The following is a 19,734-nucleotide window of genomic DNA, read 5'->3' as shown; positions in this document are numbered from 1 at the left end:
CGATGGACCAGATGGCCCACTCCTGCTCCTATTTACTATGTTCTTATTTCTTTCCTCTCCCAGCGCCCGCTGGACCCTACACGAGGGTTAGTGTCTTGTGACTCGGTGGTAATATAAAGTTTTTGAGAAGATTTGTAGCTTGGGTTGTGGATGAGATTGTAGACTTGCTCACCGAGCTGGTGTGTTTGATTATAGATGTTTCATCACCCTGCTAGGTAACATTGTCAGTGCCCCTCTGGTGAAACTTCACTGGAGGCACACTGATGATGTTACCGAGCAGGGTGACGAAACATCTGCAACCAAACCCACCGGCTCAGCAAGCAAGTCTACAATCTCAGTGGTAGCATCGCCATCTTTTGGCAGATCAAGTCCCACCTGTCCCACAGTGTGTCAGGACATGTCTGAACAGGTTGATTAATGTTTTTGAAAGATGAGATTAGATAAATGGTTCATGGAATAGGGCTTGAAGCAGCAAGAAGACCTGTTTGGTCACATGGAGATTAAATGTGGATATAAATGGCCTGGGCTCCATGTGTTCACTGTGAATGTGTATAACCAAATGCTTAGTTTGAAGTTAACAAGCTTTTCTTGCCAGAGTTCGATTATACGGTGATATAGCACGGGAGTTAGATATGTGGTTGAAAGTGAATATTTACATTTACATGTAAATTTGCATTCTGCTGTTCTGAGGTTTAACTCCATGGACTGATGGAACCAAGTGGTTTGGATCAGCACTGATGACTGATAGGTCATCTCCAACTCTTTGTCTTGTTCTCTCACTGTCTCTCCTGTGTCTCTCTCTTGCCTTTCTATCTCTCCTCTCTCTCTTTCTCTCTTTTCCCCCCCTCTCTCTCTCTCTCTGTCTATTTGTCCTTTTATCTGTCTCTCTCTTTCTGTTTGCCCTCTCTGTGCCTGTCCTCTCCCTCTCTCTTTCACGTTGCCTTGGCCTCTCTCTCTGTGTCTCTTGACTCTCTCTCTCTCTCTCTCTCCTATTTCTGTCTCAGCCTCTCCCTGTCTCTGTTTCCTGTCTCTTTCTCTCTCTTTCTCATTTTCTCTATCTCTTCTGTCTGTCTGTCTATCTGTCTGGTCACAGGCGTTGTCTGTCTTGCTGTTTGTGTTCCTGCCTGTGCTATTATGGGTTTTGATAGGGCTGAGTGCCCTTGCCTGTGTTTTGTGGAATTCTATGGGAAGAGGTTTGTCCTTGGAACATTTTGCTTGCATTTCTGTTTTGCAGAATCCAAGGCCACAGTCACAAGCCCGAGAGAGCCGGCCCTTTAAGAAGATGTTCCAGACGATGTCAAATATGGAAGCAGCAGGGAATCCAAAAGCTGCGTGGGGCAGTTATTGCCAGACCTATGGGGTTATTAGTCAAACTGGTCTGGAAAACCTGCGTCACCTCCAGATCCAAAATAAGCCATAGCTACTCAGGACAGCACAGGTCAGATAGCGCAGCGGGTATACATCAACAGGGAACCTGCGCAGGAGTTATACAGGACATAGCTAGGACTATTGTCAGGAATCATCCAGTCCAGCAGCTACTGGCATACACTTCCAGCTGGGAATGTTCCACAAGTGCCAAAACAATCAGTACATCAGGATCTGATAGGAGAGAAGTTACTTTTTAATGTGAATAATTAACTCTATGCAAACAGCCATGTGGAGAAATTGGTAACTTGCTCCACTGATGAGCAGTCCTGTGAAAGTGCCTTCAGGGGAGGGGAAGCTGGAGACAGGAGCAGCTGGGTGGGGTTTGTGTGTGTGGCTGTGGCCTGGACTTCAAAATAGGATTCCTTACTAGCCTGAAGGCAGGATGCAGTGGGCTTGACTTCCGCCTTGATTCATTCATGGCCTTTAACTCTCCAACCAATCTCGCCCAGGTTCTGACTCAGCTCAAGAACTTCAGGTTAACTGTTTGTGATTCTCATTTTCTGTAAATATTTGTTCCTTCTGGAATGTTTGATAATTGACCACAAATCTCTTATTAAAATGAACATCTATAGATACGTCAGAACAGTTAATGTGATTTTTCCAGATGATTATTAAAATACACCACAAATTTGTACACTTCTTTGTTCGAATGTTGAGACTTTCTTCCAAAATACTAGAACTATAAGAGTAACATATCCTGCACCAATCCAGTCAGTGTGCCTTGATAGCATTGTCCTGGGGGAAGCAATGACTACCTGACAGTGCGGCGCTCCCTCAGCACTGACCCTCCGACAGTGCAGCACTCCCTCAGCACTGATCCTCCGACAGTGCGGCACTCCCTCAGCACTGACCCTCCGACAGTGCAGCACTCCCTCAGCACTGACCCTCCGACAGTGCCCGCTCCCTCAGCACTGACCCTCCGACAGTGTGGCGCTCCCTCAGCACTGACCCTCCGACAGTGCCCACTCCCTCAGCACTGACCCTCTGACAGTGCCCACTCCCTCAGTTATCACATTTCCATGGGGTTACCTGCTGGACATCAAGCCTTGCTGTTCCTGAAGTGGTGAAAAATATTAGAGACTTTATGAATGTATGCAAATTCCACCAGTTATTTCTGGCTTTTTAGCGCCAGGTTAACAAAGCACTGACTGGGTTATATGTTTCATGACAGTTACTGTTTATTGCAAAGAAGGGTGAATCTGCTCTAGTTTTGCAAGTTTAGAGGACCACAAGAGACAGTTGCTATGAGTTTCACCTGCTCGTCACTGCAGTTCAAATGAGGGGAGAGGTTGAGAAGGAGGGTACCTCGTGAATAATCTTCACATTAATGGTTGAAACAAACGTCCTTTAGGGAAGGAAACTGCCATCCTTACCTGGTCTGGCCTACATGTGACTCCAGACCCACAGCAATATGGTTGACTCTCAACTGCCCTCAGGGCAATTAGGGATGGGCAATGATGTCCCTCATCCCGTGAATGAATAAAAAAGATTGTACCTGAACAGACTCAGAAAAAGAGTAAGAAACTTGCATAACGTTTGAGCAGTATTTAGATATTCACTTGCATTGCCATAATCTTCAGGGCTATGGGTCAAAAAAATGGCATTAGTGAAGTTGGAGATAACACGGTGTAGAGCTGGATGAACACTGCAGGCCAAGCATTATCAGAGGAGCAGGAAGGCTGACGTTTTGGGTCTGGACCTCGACAGTTCCCACAGTCTCCAGTGAAGTTGGATCTTTGTTGACCAGCACAGCCACAATAGGCTGATTGGCTGCTTTATGAGCTGGAAATGTCCTGAAAATGTAGTGAAAGTAGAGTCCTCGAAACTTTTAAGTTAGAGGTGGAGTGATTCTTTTAAGCCGGGGTGAAAGATTATCAGGGAATATGGATTTGAGGTTAAAATCAGATCAATCATGATCTTATTGAATGGCAGAGCAGACTCAAGGGACAGAATGGTTTCCCCTCGCACCTTGTTTATATATATTCTCTCTCTCCTGGAATTTTTCTTTCTTAGTATCTGTCGCGGTCTATTTGTCTCTCCCTCGGTTTCTTACTCTCAGTTTCCCCCCCCTCCTCTCTATTTGTCTCCTCCATTTCTCTCCCCCTTGGTTCCCCTCTGTCTCCTCTCCATCCCCATATTGCCAATGGAATTCTTATGGTGTGCAGGTATCAAACTGTGCCTGATGTGTTTGTAACCAAAACACTATAAGATATAAGAGCAAAATTAGGCCATTCAGCCCATCAAGTCTGATCCACAATTTGATCATGGCTGATATGTTTCTCAAATCTATTCTCCTGCCTTCTTCCTCTAACCCTTGATCCCTTCGCTAATCAAGAATCTATCTATCTCCGTCTTATAAAATCTCAGTGACATGGCTTCCACATCACTCTGTAGCAGTGAGGTCCACAGATTCGCCACCCTCTGGCTGAAGAAATTCCTCCTCATCTCAGTTCTAAAGGGTTGTCCCTTCACTTTGAGGCTGTGCCTTGGGGTCCCAGTCTCTCCTATCAATGGAAACATCTTTTTGATGTCCACACTATCCAGATCTGCCTGTATTCTGTAAGCTTCAATCAGATCCCCCTCCCCTATCCTTCTAAACACCATCGAGTACAGATCCAGAGTCCTCAACCAGTAACATTTACCCACATCATGTGGAGAAATCGCCAGAGATTTTGATTAGGATTTGTTTAACCAACCAGGTTCCCAGGACAGAATATTCCTTGATCAATTACAAAATTACTTAAACTGGCCCAAATGGGAGGACTTTGCAGACTGATTGTCAGCACAAGATGGCCAAAGAACTAAGACAACAATCTGAACATGAAACTGTCTGCGATAATCCCCCACCCAAGCCCCACAGCAGACATAGGGCATGAGCAGCAGGCTTGACACAGGTCTGTGTGATACGATGCTGCAGGCTAAGGGTTACAATCCTACACTGACATGATGCTGCACAGAGGGATTTGCATGTGGTTCTATGGATTTGTTTGTAGAGCAGGTGGAGTCTGACAGGTGGAAGATGAAAGGATGAGCTGCTCACACAAACTGAGTAGAGGGTGGGACAGAAATCGACATGCAATCAAAAACAACAGCCAGCAGTGGACAGTGAAAACATCCAGCCCGTCGCATTGCTCTGGGAAATGGCAAGAGCTCCCCGATGGAACCAGAGAATAGCTCAAAGAGACTTTACAAAGACACAGGTGAGCGTTCTTTCCCATCAGAGTGAACCAGTTGTTGTAAATGTGTGTTTAATACTCCACCCAGTTAGTCCCACTCCCCCCTCGCTCCTCACACCCTTTAATATCCCACACAGTCTAATCCCACTTTCCCCTCACTTTGGAAGGTGCTGTCTGAGGATCTTTGGTGAATTTCTGCAGTGTATGTTGTAGACGGTACACACTGCTGCTACTGAGCGTCGGTGGTGGAGGGAGTGGATGCTTGTGGATGTAATGCCTACCAAGTGAATGAATGTCCTTTATTGTCACGTGCATTCAACATAAAATACAGTGAAAAGTGTGTACTGTCGCTCGGACATAACGGCCATTCACAGAGTAAAATAAAAAAGAAAACCTAAAGAGAGTCCAACTTTACCTACTCTGCTGCTAAAGCAGGCCCACGCCAGTGTCCTGCTCTGGGCTACACCAGCCCATGCCATTTGCTCAGAGAGTGTCCCGCTCCGAGCTACACCAGCCCACGCCATGCTGCAGAGAGAGTGTCCCACTCTGGGCTACACCAGCCCACGCCATGCTGCAGAGAGAGTGTCCCACTCTGGACTACACCAGTCCATGCCATGCTAGAGAGAGAGTGTCCCACTCTGGGCTACACCAGCCCACGCCTTGCTGCAGAGAGGGTCCCACTCTGGGCTATACCAGTCCATGCCATGCTAGAGAGAGAGTGTCCCACTCCGAGCTACACCAGCCCATGCCATGCTGCAGAGAGAGTGTCCCACTCTGGGCTACACCAGCCCCTGCCATGCTGCAGAGAGAGTGTCCCACTCCGAGCTACACCAGCCCACGCCGTGCTGCAGAGAGTATCCCACTCTGGGCTACACCAGCCCACGCCATGCTGCAGAGAGAGTGTCCCACTCTGGGCTTTCCAGTGCACTGCTTTATCCTGGATGGTTTCAAGCTTCTTGAGTGTTGTTGGGGCTACACCCATCCAGGCAAGTGAGGAGTATTCCATCACACTCCTGACTTGTATCTTGTAGATGGTGGGCAGGCTTTGGGGAGTCAGGAGGTGAGTTACTCACCATAGAAGGTTAAGAGGTGACTTGATAGAGACATACAAGATGATCAGAGGATTAGATAGGGTGGACAGTGGGAGCCTTTTTCCTCGGATGGTGATGGCTAGCACGAGGGGACATAGCTTTAAATTGAGGGGTGATAGATATAGGACAGATGTCAGAGGTAGGTTCTTTACTCAGAGAGTAGTAAGGGCGTGGAATGCCCTGCCTGCAAAAGTAGTAGACTCGCCAACTTTAAGGGCATTTAAATGGTCATTGGATAAACATATGGATGATAATGGAATAGTTTAGGTTAGATGGGCTTCAGATTGGTTTCACAGGTCGGCGCAACATGAGGGCCAAAGGGCCTGTACTGCGCTGTAATGTTCTAAAAAAAATTCCAAAAATAGTATTCTTAGCCTCTGACCTGCTCTTGTAGCCACTTTGTTTATGTGGTGAGTCCAGTTGAGTTTCTGGTCAATGGTAACCGCTAGGATGTTGATAGTGGGGGATTCAGTGATGGTAACTCCACCAAGGGATGGTGGTTAGATTGTCTCTTATTGGTGATGGTCATAGCCTGGCATTTGTGTGGCACGAATGTCACTTGTCACTTGTCAGCCCAAGCCTGGATATTGTCCAGGTTTCATTGCATTTGAACATGGACTGCTTCAGTATCTGAGGATTCACGAATGGTGCTGAACATTATGCAAGCATTGGCGAACATCCCCACTTCTGACCTTATGATGGAGGGAAGGTCATTGATGAAGCTGTTGAAGATGGTTGGGCCGAGGGCACTACCCTGAGGAACTCCTGCAGAGATGTCCTGGAGCTGAGATGATTGACCTCCCACAACCACAACCATCTTCCTATGTGTCAGGTACAACTCCAACCACTGGAGCGTTTGTTCCCTGGTACCCATTGATGCCAGTTTTGCTCGGGCTCCTTGATGCCACACTCAATCAAATGCAGCCAGGGGAAGCAATGGCCCAGCGGTATTATTGCTAGACTATTAATCTAGAAACTCAGCTAATGATCTGGTGGCCTGGGTTCAAATACCGCCACAGCAGGATCTAGAATTTGAATTCAATAAAAAGTCTGCAATTAAGGGTCTAATGATAACCATGAAACCATTAGTTGATTGTTGGAAAATCCCATCTGATTCACTAATGCCCTTTAGGGAAGGAAATCTGCCATCCTTACCTCATCTGGCTTACATGTGCTCCAGACCCACAGCAATGTGGTTGATTCCAAACTGCCCTCTGGGCAATTAGAGATGGGTAATAAATGCCGGCCCATTTTCCATGATTGAATTTAAAAAAAGGGCAGATAGAGTGCTGGTGCCGTGTTAATATCACTGAGAGGGTCTCAGGGATTCAGGTTAATTCTGTGTGACATGTATTCATGTCCCACTCTGGCAGAAAGAAATTTGAATTTGTTAAAATTCTGGAATAAAAGGCTAGCATAATGGTGACCATGTAAACATTGCTGATTGTTGTAAAAACTCATTGTTCATTAATGTTCTTCAGGGAAGGAGATCTACCAGCCTTACTGCTGCATGTGACTGCAGACCCATAGCAATGTGATTGACTTGTAACGACCCTCTGAAATGGCCCAGTGACACACTAGGATCAAGGATAATTCAGGATGGGCAATAAATGCTGACTCAGCTCTGCAGAGATGATAAGGATTTGTTTTTTTCTAAAAAGGCCTTGGGACTGAACTGAAAGGAGGAACAAATGGGTCACTTCTGGCTACCCAGTCAATGACTTGTTATTAAGATCTGAATGCTAACAGTTATAGAATTGACGAGGTCTTCAAATTAGACTTCAGGTCAGATGAGAGTAGTCAGATATCCTGATATTTGACATATTCAGGTTCTTCCAATATTTCAGCCAAGAGAGTCCTTTGCTATTGATTCTGCCTGAGGTGTTCTGCTATTTTTTTTAGAATAGTTAGAGTTAGACTTTTCCAGCTTAGACATCTTTCATCGATGGATGCACCAAAGGGTGCTAGAAAACATAGTAATGACAGTCCAGAGGCTGTTGCTAGGTAACCTTCAGCTCAGGGCCTCGATCAACTAGCTTGACAGGCAATTCAAGTCATAAATCCATCTTATCTTGATGAAGAGCTTTGCTTCTCTGAAGTCACTTGACTGTCTGTAAACAGCAGGTGAAGCGTAACAAACTTCAACACAATTCTTTTGTAATTACCATCGAATCCAACACCCAGAAATTATGCAGTAAAAACCCTTTTTAATCCAGACTGTTACAATATTTCCATATTCAACTTCCTTGCAATCCATAAAGAAACAGGCAATCCTGAAAACCCTCCAGCCTTGGAATATAGAACATAGAACATAAAACAGTACAGCATACAGGCCCTTTGGCCCACGATGTTGTGCCGAACTTTTACCCTAAACCTAAGGTCTATCTAAGCTCCACCCCTACCTTATACTATCATCCATATGCCTATCTAATAGCCGCTTAAATGCCCCTAATGAGGCCGACTCCACTACCCTCTCTGGCAATGCATTCTACACCCCGACCACTCTCTGAGTAAAGAACCTACCTCTGACGTCTCCCCTATATCGACCTCCACTCACTTTAAATCTATGCCCCCTCGTAATAATTACCTCCACCCTAGGAAAAAGTCTCTGGATGTCTACTCTATCTATACCTCTTATCACATTGTGCACCTCTATCAAGTCACCTCTCATCCTTCATCATTCTAAAGAGAAAAGCCCTAGCACTCTCAACCTTTCCTCGTACAACCTTCCCTCCATTCCAAGCAACATCCTAGTAAATCTCCTCTGCATCATTTCCAACGCTTCCACATCTTTCCTGTAATGAGGCGACCAGAACTGGACAGAATACTCCAGATGTGACCGAACCAGGCTTTTGTATAGCTGGAGCATAACTTCACGGCTCTTGAACTCAATCCCTCTATTACTGAAAGCTAACACACCATACGCCTTCTTAACAACCCTATCCACCTGGGTGGCAGCTTTCAGGGAACTGTGGACATGAACCCCAAGATCCCTCTGCTCCTCCACACTGCCAAGAATCTTTCCATTAACCCTATATTCTGCTTTCAAGTTTGTCCTTCCAAAATGAATCACCTCACACTTTTCAGGGTTAAATTCCATCTGCCACTTCTCAGCCCAGCTCTGCATTCTATCAATGTCTCTTTGTAACCTAGAACAGCCCTCCGCACTGTCCACAACTCGACCCACCTTCGTATCATCCGCAAACTTGCTAATCCACCCTTCCACTCCTTCATCCAAATCATTTACAAAAATCACAAATAGAAGAGGACCCAGAACAGATCCTTGTTTTACCCCATCGTAACTGAGCACCATGTTGAATATTTTCCGTTAAGGGTCAGCCAATTCTGAATCCAATCTGCCACATTTCCCCCTATCCCATGCCTCCTTACCTTCTGCATGAGCCTACCACGGGGAACCTTATCAAACGCCTTACTTAAATCCATGTATACCACATCAACTGCTCTACCTTCATCCACGTGTTTGGTCAACTCTTCAAAGAATTATGAAACATAAAACCAGGAGCAGATGCAGGCCATTCAGCCCATTGAGTCCAGTCTACCATTCAATGAGATCATGGCTGATTTTATCATCCTCAACTCCACATTCCTGTCTTTTCCCCATAACTCAGGATTCCCTTACAGATTAAAAATCTATCTCAGGCTTTAAAGTATGTAATCAACCAGCCTGGACAGTCCTCTGTGGTAAATAATTCCACAGATTCACTCCCCTCAGAGCAAGAAATTCCTCCTCATTTCTGTCTTAAAATGTGTGACCCCACCCCCCCCCCCCTGCCCCGCCAAACTCCCTTTCATATGATGTCCTCTGGTCCTAGATTCTCCTCCAGGTGAAACAACCTCGACACACCTTGTGAAGCCCTGTATTTAACCCCGTACTGTCCCTGTCCTGGAAGTGTTTAATGGGGACAGTGTAGAGGGAGCTTTACTCTGTGTCTAACCCCATGCTGTCCCTGTCATGGGAGTGTTTGATGGTGGGGGGAAACAGTGTAGAGAGAGCTTTACTCTGTATCTAACCCTGTGCTGTCCCTGTCCTGGGAGTGTTTGATTGGGACAGTGTAGAGGGCGCTTTACCTTTGGTTTGAAACAGTAGAGCAAGCTTTCCTATTGCAGGGTGCATGCATTGCTGGTAAGTACCCCCTCCTGGGGTTGTAGCTGTTGCTGCTGAGTTACAGTCACGCTGTGACAGAGGGCATGACTTCCATTTGATTGACCACAGGGTTTTGAAGAATATGATCTATTTCCAAGGCAGGGTCTTTTTTATTTATTCACTTGTGGGTTGTGAGCCTGTTGATTACCCCAATGTTTATTGCCCGTCCCTAGTTGCCCTTTGAGGAGATGGTGTGAGCTGCCATCTGGTTGAGCCACAGTGCTGTGAGGTAGAGAGTTCTGGATGTCCACGTGCTGTAGGTAGAACAAGAATGCAGCTCAATGCCACCTTCTCAAGGGGCAACTAGGGACAGTCAGGAAACACTGGACCAAAAGGCAAACCAAACATAATGGTCACTGGATGTCTTTGTGCAAACCAGAAGCTTGTGTTGTATTGCTCAGGTGTGTTAGTGTGTAACCTCTCACCTCTATTACAGCCAGGGAAGCCCAGCAGCTGGAAGTGTTTGAAAGGTGGATTAATTACCACTTGGAGAAGGTGAGTAAAGAGTGAGTGTGAGACAGAAGCAAAAGGAACCCAGAAACACAGAACCTCGGACATAGGCTCAGTTTCTTTTACTAAAACATTGTGATTGACAGGAATGGCTCCAGCAACAAGTCAGTGTGGAAAGACTGGAAAAGGTGGGCTGGTTCAGAGGAGATTTGACAGAAATGTTGAAAATCACTGAGAGTAAACAGGAAGGAACGGTTTCCAGGGGCAGGAAGGTCTGTGACCAGAGAGACACAGATTGAAGAAAATTGATAAAAGGACCAGAGTCAAGGGAAACAGGAAGAATTGTTATTAGTTTCGGCAAGTCATTGTGATGTGGAACACTACCTGAAAGGGCAATGGAAACTATTCAGCAGGAATTATGTAAAGACTGTTTCTTTACAATTTTCTGTATGTTTCATTGTGGACTGAAATGGGAAAGGTTTGTTTTAAAACACCAAGGAATGTGGAAGGGATTGCTGCACTTTTTAAAAGCACTCAGTGCAAGTGGTGTTTACGCAGCTGCTTGTTCAAGCAGTGAGAGGAGGTTACTGCAGATTAGCTGGAGTCAGAGGGGTGTGTATGAGGGAGATTTAGTCAGTAACTAGCAGCTGATTAGCCTGTGGAGTGGTGATCAGTTATGGCTGATGAAAGCTTCTGAGCTGCCAACAACGATGTGCTTGGCTCGCAGCAGAACAGCTTGGGCCTGGGAATGTTCTGGCAGAAACCATTGGAGTTCGAGAGGAGAAGGAGTTGCTCCTGGTTCTGCAGGCTTGGGGGAAGAGTCTGATAGCGAAGACACACAATCAGAACAGTCTACCTCCTTGGGGCACTCATGGGACAGCACCTTCCAAACCCATGGCCACTTCCATCTGGAAGAACAAGGGCTGCAGATACATGGGAACACCACCCCCTAAAAGATCCCCTCTAAGCCACTCACCGTCCTGACTAGGATGCAGTATTCCTAGCCTCTGACCTACTCCAGTCAAAGGTATCACTGTTCTTTCACTGTCACTGGTTCATAATCCTGGAATTCCCTCCCTAATGGCACATGGACTTCAGCGGTTTGAGAAGGCAGCTCATCATCACCTTCTGAAGGGGCAACTAGGGACAGGCAAGAAATGTTGACCAGCCAGTGACGCCCATGTTCCATGAAGAAACTCTTTGGACCTACTGTTTTGATCCACAACTTCCCAATTCATTACAGAATAGAAACGGGTCATTCTGCTTAATGGTGTTGTAAATGATACTATAGGCTCCTCCCAACAGTCTTCAGCTCACAAACAAAAACAGAAGTTGCTGGAAAAGCTCAGCAGGTCTGGCAGCGTCTGTGAAGAAAAACACAGTTAACATTTCAGGTCTGGTGACTCTTCCTCAGAACCCTCAGCTTCAGCTCATCCAATCAGCACCTTGCTAAAGAAATGGAGAGCTCAGAAACCCACCAGAACACAGCAGAAATGATAGGACACTGTGCTGCTACATTGCCAGGCAACAGGCCATACAGCCCATCAATTAAAGCAAACACACATGTTCTCAGTTCTTTGTAATGGGTAGAGGAGATACTGTACCTAACCAGCCCACACTTGTGGTGATTTGGTGATTGGACAGCCGAATTATCCTGAGTGTGCTAATTGCTACACAACCAGTCAAGCTGATAAGCTGGCTCATTTCTGCTTGCTAAAAATGTTCAGACAGGGGACCAGCTAACACACAAACTGGGCCAACAGGTTGGAACCTTGTACCAGTAGTGATTTATGTTGGATGGGAGGGGAGTGGTCCCCAATGCTTTCTCAGGACAACACTTTAGCCGATCAGAATCAAGTGGTGACCCAATCAGCAGACCCTTCTTGTTTACTTTGATTTGTTCATTAATGTGTTTGTCCCAAGGAGTGTAACAAAGTGAATGATGCTGTGATTTCCTTTTCAGTCTTGGGACAGGTCATTGAGGAATGAGGTGAGGAGAAATAATTTCACTGAGGGTTTTGTATCTTTGGAATCCTCTGTCCCACAGGATTAAATATGGTCGGGTATATTTAAGGCAGGGAGAGACAGATAATAAAATCAAAGGATGCTGGAAATTTGAAACAATAACTGAAATTGCTGAGAACCTCAGCAGGTCTATTGGAGAGAAAGCACAGTTAATGTTTTGACTCCAGTGACCCTTCTCCAGAATTGTTCGTAATTGGGAAAGGGGCAGTATTTCTGCCAATAATGTTCTGGGGATCTGGGTTTGAATCCCGCCACAGCAGATGGTGGAAATGGATTCAATAAATATCTGGAATTAAGAATCTAATGATGACCGTGAATCCATTGTCAATTGTCAGGAAAACCCACCTGGGTCACTAATGTCCTTTAAGGAAGGAAGTGGCCATCCTTACCTGGTCTGGCCTACATGTGACTCCAGACCCACATCAATGTGGTTGACTCTTAACTGCCCTCTGGGCAATAAATGCCCTCATCTCGTGAATGAATAAAAAAGAAGAAAAGCTGGAAAGACTGGGTTTGTTTTCACTGGAACATGGGAGGTTGAGGGGGGAACCTGATAGAAGTTTATAAGATTGTGAATGGCATGGATAGAGTGGAAAGTATGAGGCTTTTTCCCAGGGTGGAGGGGTCAGTTACTAGGGGACACAGGTTCAAGGTGCTGTGGGGCAGTGGGAGTGGGGGGTTGCAGGATGGGGTTAGATTTTTAAAAGAGATGTGCGAGGCATGTTTATCACACAAATGGTGGTGAGTGCCTGGAACACGCTGCCAGAGGAAGTGGTGGAAGCAGACACAATAGCAGCGTTCAAGAACCATCAGGATGAATACGTGAATGGGAAGGGAATAGAATGATGCAGATCCTGTAAGTGAAGACAGTTTTAGTATGGAAGGGCCTAATGTGTGTGCGCAGGCTTGGAGGGCCAAAGGGCCTGTTCCTGGGCTGTATCGTTCTTTGTCCCTTGTTCTTTAACAGGGTGGTGTGTTGAAGTGGCAGGCAATTGGAAGCTCAGGATCTTTTTCACAGGCAGTACGTAGATGTTCTGTGAAGTGGTCACCCAGTCTATGCTTCGTTTCCCCAATGTAGAGGAGACCACATTGTGAGCAGCAAATGGAGTAGGGTAGATTGAGTGAAGTGCAGGTAAAGTGCTGGAAGATGTGTTTGGGCCCTTGGATACTGAGAAGGGAGAAGGTTTAAAACCATTCACACTTGTCTTTAGCAGCCCACCCAGCATTTATCTCTTTCATAACCCTCTCTCCCTCAGATTGCAAGGGTTTGGAGTGGGAGGGGTTGGGCTGGTCAGGTTCTGGGGGTGAGGGGTCAGGGTGGGGGTGTGGGGATCTGGGTGGGAGGGTGAAACAGGTGGCGAATGGGGAAGTTGGTTGGGGTGGGAGGTGTCTGGGTGGAGTTGGGAGGGGAGTTGGTCTGGGTTGGGGGCTATCCTGGTGGGATTGGACTGTGCGCACTGTGACAGTTCCTGTGTTTCCTCTTCAGAGACAATTATCAAGGAGATCGGTGAATGTGTTGCAGGATTTACAGGATGGAGAATTTTTCATCATCTTCCTCGAAGCATTAACTGGCGATCTCCTGGTGAGTGTGACATCTCCAGCTGAGATTGGCCACTGATTGGAGAATCAGTGAGGATTCCCCCCCACCTCCTGCTTCCCCCTCAGTGCCACGGTGAGACTAATAGGATTGATCCTTCCATGTGATTGGTGCCCCTGGTAATGAATGACCTGCCGACGGAGAACTCATGGCCAATCAGAGGATGGCAGCTTGTGGAAACTGCAGTGCCTGAGCCACAACAGGAGGCCCAGGGGAAAAGCTGAATGAAGAGCGGGTGAGAATCACAGGGGGAACGTTCAGAGTGAAGGGGCTTTTGGCCAAGAATAATCCCACAGGTCAGAGAGTGCCTCTTTCAGCAGGGTGTGAATACTACTTTGTGATGGAGCCCAGGGTAAAGAGTAATAACTGGATCATTAATGAATTTAATTAATGTCCTGTTTCAGGGTCAGGGACCGTGTTAGTCCCTTCACACCATTCCCCCAAACATCTCCTCTCATACCCACACAAAGAGAGACAGTAAACAGACACAGCAACAAGTGCGTGTATGTGTATGTGTGAGAGTGTGTGTGTTTGTGTGCAAATGTGAGTAAATGTGAGCGAGAGAGTATGTGTATGTGTGTGAGAGTGTATGTGTGAGTGAGTAAATGTGATTGAATGTGTGTGTGTGAGTGTGAGTAAAAGTGAGTGAGATTGTGTGTGAGTGCATATACTCACACTCTCACTCACATACTCATTCCTTACATCTATACCCACACGCTGATTCACTAACTCACTCACACACACACATTCTCACTCTCTCACTCATCTGCACAATCACACTCTCACTCACACACAATCTCACTCACTTTTACTCACACACACACATTCAATCACATTTACTCTCTCTCTCTCTCTCTCTCTCTCTCTCTCTCTCACTCTCTCACTCATACACATTCTCTCACACATACACATACACGCACTTGTTGCTGTGTCTGTTTACTGTCTCTCTCTGATAATGTGTCTGTTCTCTCTGTGATATTTCTGTTTTCTGTCTCTGCCTCTGCAATAATATGTCTCCCTGTTTTCTGTCTCTCTCTGCAGTTATAAGTCTTTATGTTATCTCTCTGACTCTCTCTCTCTCTTTGCCTCTCTCAACTCTGACTCTCTCTCTCTCTGCAGTCATGTGTTTCTCTGTTGATTCTAGCCCCGGATCACAGGTCTCTGGTTCTTGCTAACATTCTTCACCTACTGGAGACGCAAGTGGAACCTGGCGATTGCCTTCACTTACCTGGAACAGCAGCAGGTAACGTCTGATGGGAGAGCTGGGGTGGGGAAGGGATTAGGGAGGAGGGTGTGGATTGGAGGTGGAGGGAAGGGGCTGGGCAAGTGGGCAGAAACCTCTCAACGCCAGTGTTTATTGTCCATCCTCAGTTGCCTCTTGAGAAGGTGGGGGTGAGCTGCCTTCTTGAACTGCTGTAGTCCACATGCTGTTGGTTGACCCACTGCCCTTAGGGAGAGAATTCCAGGATTTTGTGCCGGCTTGTTATGAGTGGTCATTTTGGAAAGAGTGGCCATAACATGATAAAATTCTTCATTGGGCTAGAAAATAGAATAATCAGAAAGCAGGGTCCTTAGTCTAAAAGGAAGCTACAATAGTATGAGAGGGTGAATTCTCTGTAACAGATTAGGTATAAATCATAGAATCCCTACAGTGTGGAAACAGGCCCTTCGGCCCAACAAGTCCACACCGACCCTTGGTGCATCCCACCCAGACCCATCCCCCTATAACCCTTTTCTGATGAAGGGTCTAGGCCCGAAACGTCAGCCTCTCTGCTCCTATGATGCTGCTTGGCCTGCTGTGTTCATCCAGCCCTGCACCTTGTTGTCCCCTATAACCCACCTTGGCTACACACCCCTGAACACTATGGGCAATGTAGCATAGCCAATCCACCTAACCTGCACATCTTTGGACTGTGGGAGGAAACTGGAGCACCCGGAGGAAACCCATGCAGACACGGGGAGAATGTGCAAACTCCACACAGACAGTCACCCGAGGGTGGAATTGAACCCAGGTCCCTGGCACTGTGAGGTAGCAGTGCTATCCTCTGAACCACCGTGCCGCCCAAACATTATTAAAGTCATAAACGTGGAAAGGTAATAATTAATATTTAAGGAACGGATTATTATGAATGCTGTTGTAGGTATGACTGAACAATTCATAATCCCAGATCTAGCCTGAAAGATCTCCTTTCTCTTGCTTTTGTAATGATGGTGTTGTTCACTGAAACATGGTCACACAAGGCTGCAGATGTTATTTCAAAACAGAATACAAGTTTATTACACAAACACTAAAAACAAAACAAACCAAAGCAAACCAACTCCACACAGAACAGTTAGAAAGATCTGAAAACACCCAGTGAAATAAAGCTGAAACTTATTTTCCAACATCAGGTAGGCTTCACCCAGAAACAGCCTGCTGATTTGGTTTCTCAATTTGGACCATTGAGGAGGCCAGGAGATGTCAGCAGCTGGGATTAGGGCAAGGCAGTGAGGGTCAGGGAACACAACAAGCTTGGACAGATGGTATGGGCACCACATCTCTAGGATGGACACTGAGTGATGATTAGTTCCAGAAACAGTGCGTTGTCAAGATGGGGCTGGACTCGGACAAGAGGGATCCATAGGGGCAGGATGATCATTGCTGCGATGAGTTTGGCAAAATACCTCATGTTGTAAAACCCTTTTGGGGAGATTGAGTTCAGACACACCAGCACCATTTGGTGTGAGACCAAGAGGACTCAGTGTAACAACAGCCCTCTGGTCAGATAAAAGGGAAACACTGACCTGTCCTCCTGACTGTCCTTTCCCTCCACTCAAAATTCTTGTGCTTCGTTCCTTTTTCTTTCCGAGTATGTGTGTGTGTAAGAGCGAGTATGGGAGGATGGAAGGGAGTGTGTGTGTGTGTGTGTGTGTGTGTGAGTGAGATTGAGATTGTGTGTGTGTGGGGGGGGACAGTTTTGAAAGGGGATGAAGCTGGAGTTTGATACACTTGAGAAATTCTGTGTTTTTAATGCATTTGGAGCATAATTTGATGAAATGTTTGTCATTGAGGTGATTCTAGAGCAGTGAAGCGAGATAAATGGCACAGACCCCCATCAGGAGGGAGAAGGAACTGAAGGAGATTAATTTTAAATGAAACAAATGCTGGAGAAATTGCTAGGACTGGAAAGTGATAAATTCCCAAGGTCTAATATCCCAGAGTACTAAAAGAAATGCCCCTGAAAGTAGTGGATTAATTGATGGTCATCTTTCAAAATTCTATAGACTGTGGAACAGTTCCTACAGAATGTAGAAAGGCAGATGTAACCCCCAATGTAACAGTGGAGAGAGAAAGTAGATAGAGACATCAATAGTGGGGAAAAAGTGTGAGAGTCTGTTATACAAGACCAAATAATAGAACATTTGGAAAGCATTAATGGGATTGGACAAAGCCAGCAAGGGGTTTATGAAAGACAAATTATGTTTAACAAATCTACTGGGGTTTTGTGAAGATGTAACTCGTGGAATAGCTGAGAGAGAATCAATGGATGTGGTGTATTTTTCATAAGATCTCGCAGAAGAGGTTAGTGGTAAAAAATAAAGAAATGAGATGGAGTAATATCTGGGCATGTTTTTTTTAAAATTCATTCACGGGATGAGGACATCACTGGCCAGGCCATATTCTGAGGAAGGGTCACCGGACCTGAAATGTTAACTCTGATTTTTCTTTCACAGATGCTGTCAGACCTGCTGAGCTTTTCCAGCAACTTTGTTTTTGTTGTCTATGGTAGGCCAGCATTTATTGCCCATCCCTAATTGCCCAGAGGGCAGTTAAGAGTCAGATCACATTGCTGTGGGTCTGAAGTCACATGTAGGCCAGACCAGGGAAGGATGGGTTTTTCCCCAACAATCAATTCATGGTCACCATTAGGCTCTTAATTCCAGCACCTGCTGTTAGCAGGATCCAAACCCAGGTCCCCAGAACAATAGTCCAGCAATAATACCACCAGGCCATCACCACCCTATAATTTGAGGATTGAGAATTGTTGGGCAGACAGGGAACAGAGAATGGGAATAAATAGTTCTTTTTCTAGGTGGTAGCGAGTAAATGGATGGACTCTGTGAGGATCAGGGCTCGTATAGAATTACCTGCAGGAGGAAACTGCGTGCAACATTTCCAGGTTTACTGATGTTTCAAAACAGGGCAGGACTGTGGTTTGTGAGGAGGAGACAAGAAGGGCTGGAAGGTGTTTAAGACAAGTTGTGTGGGTGACTGTGGCTTTATAAGATTTTAGTTGGGTCACATTTAGAATATTGTGTTCAGTTCTGGTCGCCACATTACAGAAGAGGGTCCAGAAGAGGTTTACCAAGATGCTGCCTGAATTAGAGGGTATGAGCTATAAGGAGCGGCTAGGAAAACTCGAGTTGTTTTCTCTGGAGCAGCAGAGGCTTTGGGGAGACTTGATAGAAATCTATAAAATTATGAAATGCGTGGATAGGGTTCACAGTCAAAATCTTTTTCCCAGAGTTGAAATATCTAACACTAAAGGGCATGCATTTAAGGTGAGAGGGGGAAAGTTCAAAGGAGACGTGAGGTGCAAGATTTTTACCCAGAGTGGTGGGAATCTGGAACGCACTGCCAGGGCTGGTGGTGGAGGCAGATACAATAGGGGTGTTTAAGGGACTTTTAGATAAGCACATGAATATGCAAGGAATGGAGGGATATGGACCAAAGGCAGGCAGAAGGGATTAGTTTCATTTAGCATCAAGTTTGGCACAACATTGTGGGCTGAAGGGCCTGTTCCTGTGCTGTACAGTTCTATGAGTGAGTGGGTAAACACAATGCAGATGCAGTACAATGTGGCTAAATGTGAAAGGGTACACCTTGGTGTGAGAAACAGAGAGGCAGAGTATTTTAAAATTGATTTCCTCTCTGTCTCTTTGCAGATAAACCTGGGGAATATCAGCATCAATGAGATTCTGTCTGGGAACCCTGATGTGATTCTTCAACTGATGGGCAATCTGGTTGCTCACTATGAGGTGATCATACCAGAGCAGGGCTATAGTCTGAAACAACAAACTGTGTTTATATAGCGCTTATAACTGAATAAAACATCTCAAGCTGCTTACCAGGAGGATTATCACAGAACATAGAAGCAGAACATAGAACAGTACAGCACAGTACAGGCTCTTCGGCCCACAATGTTGTGCCGAACTTTTACCATAAACCTAAGGTCTATCTAACCTCCACCGCTACCTTATACTATCATCCATATGCCTATCTAATAGCCGCTTAAATGCCCCTAATGAGGCCGACTCCACTACCCTCTCCGGCAATGCATTCCACGCCCGTACCACTCTCTGAGTAAAGAACCTACCTCTGACGTCTCCCCGATATCTACCTCCACTCACTTTGAAACTATGCCCCCTCGTAATAACCACCTCCACCCTAGGAAAAAGTCTCTGGCTGTCCACTCTATCTATACCTCTGATCATTTTGTACACCTCTATCAAGTCACCTCTCATCCTTCGTCATTCTAAAGAGAAAAGCCCTAGCTCTCTCAACCTTTCCTCATAAGACCTTCCCTCCATTCCAGGTAACATCCTGGTAAATCTCCTGTGCACCTTTTCCAACGCTTCCACATCTTTCCTGTAATGAGGTGACTAGAACTGGACACAATACTCCAGATGTGACCGAACCAGGCTTTTGTATAGCTGGAGCATAACTTCACGGCTCTTGAACTCAATCCCTCTATTACTGAAAGCTAACACACCATATGCCTTCTTAACAACTCTATCCACCTGGGTGGCAGCTTTCAGGGA

The 19,734-nt window shown here is 45.9% G+C and overlaps 1 protein-coding gene across 1 annotated transcript; it reads left to right on the top strand.

The window, feature by feature from the left end:
• Positions 1-4,553: 4,553 nt before the first annotated feature.
• Positions 4,554-19,005, top strand: LOC125488323 (plectin-like). Its single transcript, XM_048621286.1, has 5 exons — positions 4,554-4,628; positions 10,297-10,355; positions 13,822-13,917; positions 15,077-15,175; positions 18,859-19,005. Exons 1-5 carry the CDS (start codon positions 4,586-4,588, stop codon positions 19,003-19,005), a joined length of 444 nt encoding a protein of 147 aa, XP_048477243.1. The 5' UTR covers positions 4,554-4,585.
• Positions 19,006-19,734: the final 729 nt, after the last annotated feature.

The sequence above is a fragment of the Rhincodon typus genome, unplaced genomic scaffold (assembly GCF_021869965.1).
Source record: "Rhincodon typus isolate 14 unplaced genomic scaffold, sRhiTyp1.1 hic_rhity00000380, whole genome shotgun sequence".
Lineage (NCBI taxonomy): Eukaryota > Metazoa > Chordata > Chondrichthyes > Orectolobiformes > Rhincodontidae > Rhincodon > Rhincodon typus.
This window is presented reverse-complemented; position numbering and strand designations above follow the sequence as displayed.